General features: G+C 33.9%; 1 protein-coding gene and 1 non-coding gene across 2 annotated transcripts; both read left to right on the top strand.

Moving 5' to 3' along the window:
* The first annotated feature begins 3152 nt into the window (after window positions 1-3152).
* Window positions 3153-3259, top strand: LOC142178696 (small nucleolar RNA R71). The gene has a single exon (XR_012706962.1). It is a non-coding gene; the product is annotated as a small nucleolar RNA R71 (small nucleolar RNA).
* A 6724-nt stretch (window positions 3260-9983) lies between these two features.
* LOC107791029 (transcription factor MYB62-like) lies at window positions 9984-11693 on the top strand. Its single transcript, XM_016613012.2, has 3 exons — window positions 9984-10222; window positions 10532-10661; window positions 10924-11693. The coding sequence occupies exons 1-3, from the start codon at window positions 10063-10065 to the stop codon at window positions 11465-11467; spliced, it is 834 nt and encodes a 277-aa protein (XP_016468498.1). The 5' UTR covers window positions 9984-10062; the 3' UTR covers window positions 11468-11693.
* Window positions 11694-13290: the final 1597 nt, after the last annotated feature.

Here is a 13290-nt window from a genome sequence, read left to right as displayed (position 1 = left end):
CACACAACAATCGAGAGTAGTTCCACACACAATAGACATCAAGAACAACTAGGAACTCAAGATAGAAAGAATTCACTCACTCTCGTAAAAACACTCATATGCCACACAAGATGACCCATAGGCTTGCCCATAGTGTATTACTCAATTAATCGAGCTCATTCAGTCAAGGATCAAGTAAGACTTTAATTGGTTATAATGTAGGCTGCGGGACGGGTAGGATACATTTAGATATAAGAGTAACTACACCTTCCTAAGAACTTTTAATATATATACTTAACCTTTAAACCCCACACTTATGTCAAACCATAACTCCATCTTCACATCCGTATATGTCGACTCCCAACTTTTTAAAGCATAAATACATCAAGAGTTACCACTATCAATGAATATAAACTTTTTTTTTTATTTTCTTTTTCGATTCAAGTGGCTCATACTTTTTCAGCACAGTATACCTTTCTCCTTATTTTAATAGTTCCACTCAAAAGCTAAACCAACCACCCCACAATTCAACTTTTACAAAGTTCATACCAATTTTAAGTACTATGAGAGGTAAATGGTTCAAATAGATGATCAATTCAAACAAAAGAGTAAGGCTTGTAATGTGGTTATCAAAGAAACGGGATTACAGGCTCAACGGGGTTAACTACGATACATAACCATTTGGTGGGTAACATATATAGTTGGCTCAACAAAGAAGCGCCTATATCACTTCCAAGACTGAACAAATCTACTATTTCGCTTTGCAAACACACGGGGCAAGTTCTAGACATCAAATGCAATGCACAGAATCATACAAACCTCACACACACATGGCACATAACTCACTCAGGATTTATTTATCAAGAAACTCTAGTCAAAGCAGTTAAACAAAGTTAAGATCATACAATTTAAGGTACTTATACAAGAGTCAAAAACTGAGCATAAGCGTCACAACTAAAGCACTTACTATTCTCAAGGCATAATAAAGTCAAGAGATATTGCTTTCATTTAAACGCAGCACAATAATTCCTACTCCTAAAAAGAAAATAAGACTAACTACACCCGGTTCAAATAAAACCCTTGGAAAAGAACCGTGACACAAAGAAAAATCAAGGGGGAATTATTATACTACCTAAAGAAAATATATATATATATATATATATATATATATATATATATATATATATATATATATATTCGACTTAATCCCTCAAGAAACCCGTTGAACGACATCCATCGTCGGGAAAAATTAAAAAAATTTAAAATTTTCAATCAAATGAATTACAAAAACATACATAAACATTTATACATTCTATACATATATACATCCCTACCCCACACTTTAAATTGTGTCATGTTCTATGACATACAAATAAAAATAAAGAGGTAAGGACAACTTCCTTGAACATCTAATCGGGGTTTGAATTGAAGTTGGGCTCCATCCTTCGCGCCCAAACTAATGCACACATCCATGCAGACAACTTCTTCTCGGTTTTCTTGGGGTACACCCCACACTTATCTTTTTCGCTCACTGCAGCCTTGTCTTTCTCGCCTTTCACTTTCCACACAACACTAGCAGCTAGCTTCTCCCTTTTTACCTCTATTTCTACATCCATCTCAAAAATCACAGTCTCCTCGCCCACTCTAAGCATGAGTTTTCTCTCATGTATATCTAATATTGCTCTACCCGTTGCTAGGAATGGTCTTCCTAGGATGAGGGGGGCCTCCTTGTTCTCCTCCATATTAACCACTATGAAATTCACAGGAAATACAAACTTATCTACCCGAACTAAGACATCTTCAACTATTTCCTCGTGTATTAGAGTCGTTTGGTCTGCCAGCTGCAAAGATATTGGTGCAGACCTTATCTCTCCAATCTCCATCTCCAGTTTCCTGTAAATAAATAGAGGCATTAAATTAATTGAGGCACCAGAATCACATAGAGACTTATCAAAATTAGTAGTGCCTAAAGAGCAAGGTATGGTAAAACTCCCTGGATCTCCACACTTTTGTGGGAGTTTGTTTTGCAATATTGCACTGCAATGCTCCGTGATCTTGACCACTAAGGTCTCTTCTATTTTCCTCTTCTTTGTCAGAATCTCCTTCAAGAACTTGGCATAAGCCAGCATTTGTGAGAGCACTTTTGTGAATGGTAGGTTTACATGAACCTGTTTCAGCACATTTAGAAATCTCTCAAACTGCTTGTCCAACTTTTCTCGCCTTGGCTTTTGGGGAAAAGGTAGCGCAGACATATGCTTGCTCTCATCATGTTCCGCCATTCTTGATTTTTCTTTCTTCTTTTTCTCAGTTTTCATCGGGCTTTTATTCTTTTTATCAACATCACCCTTCAGCTTCTTCTCACTTTCTTTTTCAAAGTTCACCTCATTTTGGATCGGGGGTATGATATTTCAACACTTCCCCACTTCTCAGAGTTACAGCCATCACTGTTTCTTTTGGATTTCTCTCAGTATCAGCGAAAAATGTTCCTGGGGCTCTCTCCGACATTAGAGTAGCTAAGTGCCCAACCTGTTTTTCCAGTCTTCGAAAAGATGTACTCAATTCTTTGATAGCTGCATCATGGGCATCAAGCCTCTCATCTGTCTTGACAATGAAGATCTTCATAAGATCTTCCATGCTAGATTGATTCGACTGTGGAGAGTGATATTGTTGCCTTTGCTAATTTTGAAAACTTATAGCTCCTTGTTCTTGGAACCTAGGGTTATTTTGTTTCCATGCATTTGCAGTACCCCCAGGTGAACTCCATGAAAAGACGGGGTGCCTCTAACCCATTGCATTATAGTTTCCTACAACATTCACTTCCTCAGTTGAGTCTTGACACTCATGGGTGGGGTGTCCTCTTCTACATATATCACAAGTTGTGTGGTGTACATTTTGCATCGAAGCTACAGTTAGCTTCCGTATGTTTTTAGCCATAGCATTAAGTTGTACTTGCGCAGATATAGTAGCATCAACTTGGTGAACACTAGTTGATTTTCTTCTTTCCATACTCTCAGAGGGCCACTGATTAGCATCTTCGGATAATTCATCAATAATTGTAATTATCTCCTCTGGAGTCTTCTTTATAAAAAGGGCCTCCAACTGCATTGCTCAAAGTTCAACGCAAGGCCGGTGTCAATCCATCCCAAAAATCCTGGAGTTGCATCCAAAGTACAATTTCACTATGTTGACACCTTCTAACTATCTCCTTAAACTTCTCATATGCTTCAAAAATAGTTTCATTCTCTTTCCGGCAAAAGTTATGGATTTTTCTTCTAAATTTGCCTGTCTTGGCTGGGGATAAATATTTATCAAGAAATGTTCTGGTCATTTCCTCCCATGTTCTAATTGATCCATTTGGCAAGCTTCGAAGCCACTGCTTCGCATCATCTTTAAGTGAAAAGGGGAATGCCCTTAAATACACTGCATCTTGTGACACCCCATTATATTGAAAAATGTTCATAATCTCCTCGAAGTCCATCAGATGCGTGTTTGGATCTCCGTTCATCTTCCCTCTGAAAACGCAGTTGCTTTGAATGGTTTGAAGCAAACCTTGCTTCAACTCGAAATTATTGGCTGCAATTGGAGGTGGTCTAACACTTGACAATCCTTGATTGTAGACTGGTCTGGCATAGTCACCCAATGCTCTACCAGACCTTGGTAGCGCATTCTCGAACTGGTCTTCAATCAAGGGTCGATTTAGATTGAATCTTCGACCCCTATTGTCTTCGACAATTTCCTCAGCCGCTTTATGGGATGCCTCAGCAGCTATCCTTACAGTTGTCTCTACCTCATCCTCATCATTATTAGCCATGTGTTCTTGGGTTGAAGGTTGCCCCAAGAACCTTACGGTAAACTCTTTCTCCTTCCTCAGTTGCCGCAGGTATTTTTCCAATTCCGGTTTGTAGGGTATTACTTCTCTACAAGAAGATCGTGTTATATACCACAGACTTAACTTGTTGCCTGCACACGGAGGAAGAAAGGTCATGTCAGTATTTCTCTAGTATGTTCAAGACCATTTGTTCATCATTCTCTTTTACTAAAAATTTTAAATGTGCATAGGTGGATGGGGGTTTGAACTCTTCTTGTATTGCTTCATAATCAACCAAAGCCTCATTTTCAATCATTTCAGTTGAAACAGAGTCCTCTTGCAGAATGAAAAACTCTCTCTGTAGATGTTCATCATCTCGTGTAGGCTCATTCTCACCGGGTATATCTTCCATATATTCACCATCACAATACAATGAGCTTTCTGAAAGTATACTTATTATTTGACTCACTTGCATTGTTATGTTGTTAATGGCTTCATCATCTTGTGTAAATCTCTCTTCCACCTTATTTATGAACTTGTACATAAACTCTTCTAAACTACTATTGTCACCTTGAGGTGGTTGTCTCACTTCACTTTCATTCCAGTAATAATAAGGGTATTCATCCCAACCAGAGTCAGAATTGTACCCATATGAATCCTCATACATGTACGGACTAGAGACAAAGTGAGAGTGTTCAAAACATGAACCATAGGAAGAATACCTACTTGCTTGACAATCAACCCATAGATGATTTTCACCGCATTTAAAACATATAGAAGACCGCTGATAATGTTCAGTTGCTAACTCTTCAACCGTTTTCTTAGGCTGGTTGTACTCCATCTTTACAATATTTAGAGTTCAGTATCAAGAATATGCTCTTCAAGATTTTTTTCAACAAAAGAAATCTTGAAGAGAAGTTAACATAACAAAATTAAAAAATAAAAAATAAATAAAAATTAAAAGTTAATTCCTGAATTAGCACTACAAACTATTTCAAACACTATTGATTGTCAATCCCTGGTAATAACGCCAAAATTTAACGAGCACAAAATACACACTTAAATTGTGCTCGCTAGTCAAAGATAGTATAGTAAAATATCGTGTCCACAGGGATTGGATTTAAATAATATTATCATAGTTTATAGCTAGATTGCTATACAGGAGGATCAACAATGGAGATTTATACAATTAAGAATTGAAATTAACTAAGAATCTAAACTATTGACTAATGACGATCGCAATAAAGGTAAGCAAGGAAGTTATCAATGGGAGAAAATATGGGTTGATAGTAAAGGTGCAAGATAATTGTTTGGGATCTAACTCTAGATAATTCACTTATAATGTTCAAGTGAGTCTCTCGAATTCACTTAATTATCAGTACAAATGTTTAGTAGAAACTCCTCTCTCGATTAAGTCTCAACCTCACAATATGAACCAATTTAAGCTTGGTGAAGATATGCAAGAATTCGTAATGGATTGGTCTTTAGGAGAACCTCTTTCGATTATCGTCCTAACTATGTTTAATCAAGGATTCAACTAGCCTCTTTCGATTACTTAGAAGAATCTATGAACTCAACCAACAATATAGTGCAAATATATCACAAGTTATGCCTCTTTCGATTACAAGAACAAGTGAACATAGATACAATAATTAAATCTTCCAAAAATAATTCAAATACATAAAAATAGAGTTATAATCCACAAACAACCATCAATACACCAAATCCATCAAAACCCAAAGGATTCTACTCCATAGACATGGAGAAGTTCTTCAAAAATGAAATAAAAGTAGAGCAAAACATAAATACAATCCAAACCCGGATCTTGAGTGAGGAAGAAATGATGAAATCCTTATTCTTGTGTTTTTCAAACTCCTCCTTAGCCTCCTTGGCCTCCCTAGGTCGAAATCTATCCAAAAGTCCTTCTAAAATGGTATTTTGGGGTATTTAATCCGCCTCCAAAATAAAAACGGACGAAACTATCATTTTCTTAGTGAAATAGGACTCTTCCCGGATAGGACATGCACGGTCACGCACCTGGGGACTTGCTCGCGCACTTGGTCGCACATTTTGCACACCGTTCTGCCCCAAGTGCGCACCCAGTGCGCGATTGCGCACTTGGTCGCGCACCTGGGTTGTATCAGTTAGGAATTTGGGAAAGTATAAAATATAAAAATTGTAGCCCTTTTAAATAAATTTTCAACGATGTATTGTGGAGCCGAAACGGATTTCTGAGCTAAAAGTTATGTGCATTTTACTGGACAATGCATAGTATGCCTGCTTGATTTTTCGTTTCGTTTTTAAAGTGCACTATCATCCGTTGATCCCCGAACACGATCCTAACTTAATCCTTAGGCTTTTACTCAGACTTCAAAGCTCCAAAATAGCATGAATTCATTTCACAACATCTACATAGATCGGAATCACTCCTACAAGGCATAAAACACACAATTAGTACAAAACACTGGCGATTAAAGCTCCAACTCAATTAAAGTGTAATAAATTAAAATGCAATAAGCGACTAAAACACAAAATTATAGCCTACCATCAGCTACTAGTCGTCTTCCCAAATCATAAGCTCGCTTGAAATGAAAACACATGTAGTGTGGGGGTAATTGATTTATGTCCATATCTGCATTGTCAATCTAATCAATCATATTTGGAATTAGTATTATGTTATCATAATCAAAGGATCAAAACAAATGGATCTATTCATTTCAAACCAAGGTGTTATAACTCAATGCCTTATCCTTTTCTAGGGTCACATGCATAGTTCTCGACTTTATTTATATCTAAAATTTGATTAAAAACAAAGCATCCATTTCTTCTCCACTATACCCTATTACTCAAAATAGAAACCATGTCCCCTTTGTTAAGAATAAAACTCTCTATACTCTACTTCTTATTCTCATTCTTTCTACTTTAATTCACTTCCATTATTTCACATCCTTCTTTTTTCCTTTTCATTATCTTTTGGGAGTGACTTCTCTTTTCTTTTGTCCTTCGAAGTTAAGGGAGGCAAAAGAGGGGTAGGATTAGGGTGTTGTCTACTTTCTTGTCACTAATATTGTAATGAACTAAAAAAAACAAGACTGCTATCCTTCCAACTCTTAAATTTGGAATTAAGACTTATATTGAAATTTATATATATATATATATATATATATATATATATATATATATATATATATATATATATATATATATATATGCATTTATTATCTCCAGCATCGGAAAGTACTAGCTCGACTAATTTGGACGTGCATCAATTGCGTCCTCTAAGAGATGTAAAGTACTCGACCCTTACAAAAAGTTTCTCCATCAAAGTTCAAACACGAAGCCCCGGATAAAGAGTTAAGGGTGAAGGAATATATCTCAACTATTTCATCATACCGCTTGGTTGTAACATTATGCATTAAAAATACTAAAGAGATTTCATTTCAATTTTACTTTGATCTTTTGTTGCCCTACTGAATTGTGCTATAGAGGTTTGTTTATAACTTGGATGCTAGCTATTTCTGTATATTTTTGCAACTTATGGAAATCCATTGTATAGAGCTACTATATAGACTGGCTAATTTTGAAAATTGCTCAAGGGGAAAGAATGTCTATTTATCTAAGTATTATGAGGTACTATGACATTATATCAAATATAAATGGATAAAATTGATTGTCCCCTCTTTCTTATTATTGTGATCATAGCTTGCTTTATTAAGTTTTCCGTGAATGTATAATTCTTAAATTATTAAAGAATTAATCTCAAGGTCCATAACTAAAAGTGTTATATCAAATTGTTCTCTTTGGACAAAGTGGAGTATTCTCTATCTCTCATTCCATATATCATCGTATTCATAAATGCTATAAAGATAACTATAACCATAATACAAGCACACGTATATTCATATAAACATACCTATAATTCAATTTATTTAAAAAACTTGCAGTAAAATAGAATTTCTAGAAGCAAAAAAGAGCACAACTGAAGACATCTTGTTGACGAGAGTAAACTCGGGAGAATCTGACCGTAACCATGGCTTTGACACACGATCAAAGGTTATGGTGAGATGAACTAGATCCCTCCACCTTTAATTAACGGTTTTGAGTATGTAAATGAAATAAATCTTGATAATAAGCGTTTTTCCTGTAATAAATCTTATGCAAAACAAATTTGGATTAATCAGAAAACCAATATAAATATCGAACACATTAGAACGGGACTCTATCTTTATTTTCGCCCGATTAATCAGTTCTTCAAAAGATCTATAGTGCCGAAACCCACAAAAAAAAAGGAAAAAAAAAACAATATACTTCTGGCCCCTACCTTCAAACTCTCAAATACCTTCTTGGTACTTTCTTACGAATCATCCACTAAACTCTTAAGGCTCCAATTGGATATACCACTTGTTTTATTCCCTTGATAATGATAATACCTATTACAATGACATCTATGTTCTTATATTCCTTCAAATTAAAGCATTATTCTAATACTCAGCACTTAGCATTATAATATAAAACTTTGAACAAAGCAAACTTTTTGGATTTGTTTGCCATTTCCACTCGACTAAAGAATAAACATTGGGAAAAACAAAAGTTTTGGTTCAGAGGAAACATCACTATCTTGAAAAACAAAGCAAAGTATTAAATAATAAATTATTATTATATATATATTCTTGGCTAAGTTATGGTTGCCGCCCTTTTGATCAAACCCCATAATCCCACGTTTAATTTACTTGGACATAAAATAATATTTTAATATAAGATAGTGTAATATTTTAGTCAAGCACGTTTCTTATATATAAATTAAAGGAAGGGAATCTATGAAGAGGCAAAGAGAAAGAGGAATCAATTTCCAAGGAGGTAGCAAAGCAAAGTTCATTTTCAAGATCATACTTTTCTTGACCCCCTTTTCTCAAGGCTTTTCTTTGCATGTAAAATCCATCATTTCAATATTTATGGTTTTCTTTACATTGTATCAAGACTTAAGAACTTATCTTTAATGCATCATCCACATGTGTACTTTTGACTCAATAGTAGAAGAGACAACTTAGACCACTAATACCACCCAAGTCCCATCTCTTTCTTCATAAAATCCCAACTCCCATCTCTTTCTTCATAAAGAACTTCTCTAAATTTAATATAAAATTTGAACAAGTCTTCTATTAAACTTTTGCCATAATACTTAGCTCCGTGTTAGCGGGTTCGAGCCGTGGAAATCGTTATTAATACTTGTATTAAAATAGGTTGTCTACATCATACCCCTTGAAATACGGTTTCCAAACTCTCCGTGAACGTAAAATACCTTAAACACCGGACTACCTTCTTCTATTAGCTCGATGTTAGGCAAAAATCTATTGTTTGCGGTCTTACTCCTAACAAAGTTCTAGCTTAATAGTAATTTTAAACCATAATCATATTAAAGGTAAAGGGTAAATTTGGACCTTTAAACTCAAAGAAGTTGGAGACATGAAATCCACTCATTTCATGTTGGAGCTTTGTTAATGTCAAGAATAAATACGAAATAATTTGCTAACAATAAGAATATGAATAAACCAAAAATATAACGAATAAAAAAATTAAAAAACATTCGAATAGTATTAGGAGCAAATTTAACATTTTCCCTGTTATATGTATACTTAATATATAGATTGTTAAAGCATTTCTGAAAAATCAGCTTAAATTATATTTAAGCAATTTTGTTTGTTTCTCTTCTTCTTTTTTTAATTGGAAGTGGAAGAGGGGCAAAGAGTGTGTAATTAAATGGTCAACATTCATCCTCAAGTGAAAGATGGGGGTCCATCCACATGCATTTAGAGCAGACTTTGATGCTCATACAAAGATCATTATTCTTAGCCAACTATCACCACATCATCAATATACAAATTCCATTTGAGTTTTTATGATTTATAAATAGGGACGGAGCTAGAGTATTCGAAACGAGTTCTGACAAATCAAGTTATTTATATTTATATTAAAAATTATTTAAACATATATATACATTTAATTGTAAAGTTCCGTGACCAGTTTAGAACCATAAATTTTAAATCTTGATTTCGCTTTATATATTATTATTATGCTGGAGAAATTTACACTTTCTTTAATGGGGTCTACATACCCCTATTCATATCATCTGTTTTTTCCTTTGGACACGTATATGAAATACTTTTGTCGTCATCTATAAAATACCTCTTTAGCCTTTAAATTCTCTCACATTCACTCTAACTTTGCAATTTTCTTCTACTCTTCTCTTCTAGTCTTATACTATTTTCCATTTACATATGAGCAAAGGCATAGTAATTATGAGTAATAATTCCTCAAATGAAGATGATCAATTTGAGCTAAGAAGAGGGCCATGGACTCTTGAGGAAGATAATCTTCTTATTCATTGTATTTCTAGCAATGGTGAAGGTCGTTGGAATGCCTTAGCCAAATGTGCTGGTAATTTATAACACATTATTTTCTTTACATAATTCTTGAATTAAAGTAAGAAATATTTTCACAAAGTAGTTCTTTTTTTCTTCTTGAATTGCAAACTTATAAATTACACATTCTTATAGCTAAATGTGAAAAACATCTATTGTTCAAAACGACACTTTTACTATTATTTATTTTCTAGCTAATGGTTTTGTCCTAAAATATAATATTATTGAAATAGGAAATAAAAAGTATCGGAAAATTGTATAATATTGGAAAATAAAATTAAAAAAGGAAAAACCTTTTTTTTTTAATTGATTTTTTTTTTTGCAGGATTGAAGAGAACAGGGAAAAGCTGTAGACTAAGGTGGCTGAATTACTTGAAACCTGATATTAAACGTGGAAACCTCACCCCACAAGAACAACTCTTAATCCTTGAACTTCACTCCAAATGGGGAAACAGGTAAATTCAGATATCCAAACTCTGTCTTCTTTGGACTTTGATCCAATAGTAAGAGCGTAACACGTAATGTGCAAAACTATGCCGCAGACAAAATCTTGATATTTAAGTAGAGTAGAAAAGGGTAGAAAAGTAATTATTATTCATCGAGTTTTGAACACACTGCTTTTAACTTTGTTAAACACTCAATCTTGGACATAATTCTTTATTTTCAAATGCCATAAAAAAGGGGGATCAATTTTATTAATCATGTTTGTGAATTCAGGTGGTCAAAAATTGCACAACATCTACCAGGAAGAACAGATAATGAAATCAAGAACTACTGGAGAACAAGGGTGCAAAAACAAGCAAGACAACTCAAGGCTGATTCAAATAGCAAAAAATTTGTTGAAGCAATCAAGAGTCTTTGGATGCCAAGATTACTTGAAAAAATGGAGCAATCTTCCTCCATTGAAAAACATAATCCTTCACTAATTACTCCCTTAATCAACAATCAAGAACCTTATGATAAGGCAAAAACAAGCTCATTTGAGAATTCAAGAATATATTCAACAGATTCAATGAATATGTTGAAGCTGCAGCCTAATGAGATGACACAAGATTTCACTATCTACAATAATTCAGTACAAAATGAGTGTTACCATGTGGAAAGCTTAAGTCAGCAGCCACATTTTTCATCTCAAGAAATGTCAATTTCAGAGTGTGAGGTGGCAGAAGCTCATTGGTTTAGTGATGAAATGGCTGCAGCATCATTGTGGAACATGGATGAGTTTTGGCAATTCAGAAAGCTAGGAGATATAGACATCTAATTAGACTTGTGCCAATTTTCAAAGTCAGAAGATGTAGTTATAGTCCCTCTTAAAAGAAGAGGGCCAAAAAATGCTAATCATAATAATAGTATTACTTTTGATAACGCCTATGCTATAGTTTTAGTAGGTTTTAAAAGTTCTAACTATGACTTAATCTCGTAGTTTTTTAGCTCTAGTATACTTATTGTACAAAGAAAATATAAAATGGCTACTTTTTGTGTCTATATATTAAGAAGCTTGTGCCTTTTCTTGATTTCTTGTTTAATATTTTCTGGGTTTTTTTTCTTTTTCTAGTAAGGAGTCTTGGTTAAGACTTAAGATTACACTTATTCATTAGTTGATTCATAGTTGAGAAGATAGATTCTTTAGTCACAGAAAGGTAACTAAGGAAAGATCAAAAGGTTGTGGTCAAATATAAGGAAACTGTGAGGAAGTGACTTACTGAAAGGGAGAGCTCAAAATGCCAAGGAAAAAGACCCAGTGTTGTCTAATCATGTAAAGGGAACATATAATTCATAGTATTTGTATGTAATATAAAAAGGAGTATGGCAAGAAACAAAGCCCTCCCCCCCCCCACAACCCCACAACCCACGAAAAGCAACCCCCATCCTCTGTCTTGGGTTCAACCTCTTTATATTTTTTCTTTGCCAACATCTGAAATTCACTAGACCAATTAGTTTGAATTCGCATTAATTATGTCTACCAACAAAAGATTTTACGTTCACGGATCGCGAATGTAAGACTAAGTTGTTTGGATGGTTGTTACGTATCGTTTATTGTTTGATAAATATAATATTTGAATATATTGTGTCGTTTGTCATCGTTTCATGATATCATACACCAACAATATGAAGAATAAACTTGCAATATTATAAAGAAAAATTATGATACATGGTAAAATTACTATATAAAAAAGTAGGATAAATGATAAAATAAAATTATTTAATAAAAATGAAGGGTGAGATTTAGATAAAAAGACAAGATAATGATGCGACCACATCAAATCAGTCATTACATAAAGTGACACATTTCGTCGTTATGTAACGACGGATTTAACGATACGATACAATAAAATTTAGGTAACAATCAAAACAAATATCGTATTTAAAGTAACAATACGATACAATACAATGAGTAACAACCACCAAACAAGTTGTAAAGGGATAGATTCCAACAATCTTACGTTCCTAAAACTCGCATGCAATACTTTTGGTTAAGGGTGGAGAGATTTTAATTATCGCACCAAATTCCATGTGATTATCCTCTTTATTTCATCATATGATAAATGCTATCATTATATATCTGAACTTCAGTGGATCGACTAATTTGAATCTGCATTGAATATGTCTACCAACAAAAAATAAATTACATTCGTAGATCCCGAATGCAAGACTAATGGTGGATAGATTCCAACCATCTTACGTTCCTAAATCTCGCATGCAATATTTTTTTTATTTAGGGTGGAGAGATTTCAATCATAGCACCGTCATATGACAAATACTATCATCATCCAATTTGTTTTTTTAATTTTCAAGAAAAAAAGAAGTAAAACTCACCTAGAAGTTTGAGCTTTACACTACTCCCTCCCATCCACAATAAGTGACCAATTTGCACATCCATTAAGAAAATATAAAATTCTAGACAAAAATAGTTAGTGTAACTAAATTACCATTAATTAAATATTGCATCATAGTTAATGTGAGGAGTAAAAGACTTTTTAGGGATACGTACATAAGGGTAATTTTGAAAAAATAAATTAAATTTTTTCTTAATTATATAAATGGACACTTATTTTGGACCAAAATAAAAAAGTAAATTGGTCA

Source organism: Nicotiana tabacum, chromosome 24, assembly GCF_000715075.1.
Source record: "Nicotiana tabacum cultivar K326 chromosome 24, ASM71507v2, whole genome shotgun sequence".
In the NCBI taxonomy this organism is placed as follows: domain Eukaryota; kingdom Viridiplantae; phylum Streptophyta; class Magnoliopsida; order Solanales; family Solanaceae; genus Nicotiana; species Nicotiana tabacum.
This window is presented reverse-complemented; position numbering and strand designations above follow the sequence as displayed.

Excerpts from the sequence above, each read along its gene's own strand:
- LOC107791029 (XM_016613012.2), top strand. The coding sequence starts at position 10,063 with ATGAGCAAAGGCATAGTAATTATGAGTAATAATTCCTCAAATGAAGAT. Across the intron at positions 10,223-10,531 it reads TGCCTTAGCCAAATGTGCTG|GATTGAAGAGAACAGGGAAA; the intron begins GTAATTTATAAC and ends TTTTTTTTGCAG. Across the intron at positions 10,662-10,923 it reads CACTCCAAATGGGGAAACAG|GTGGTCAAAAATTGCACAAC; the intron begins GTAAATTCAGAT and ends TTGTGAATTCAG.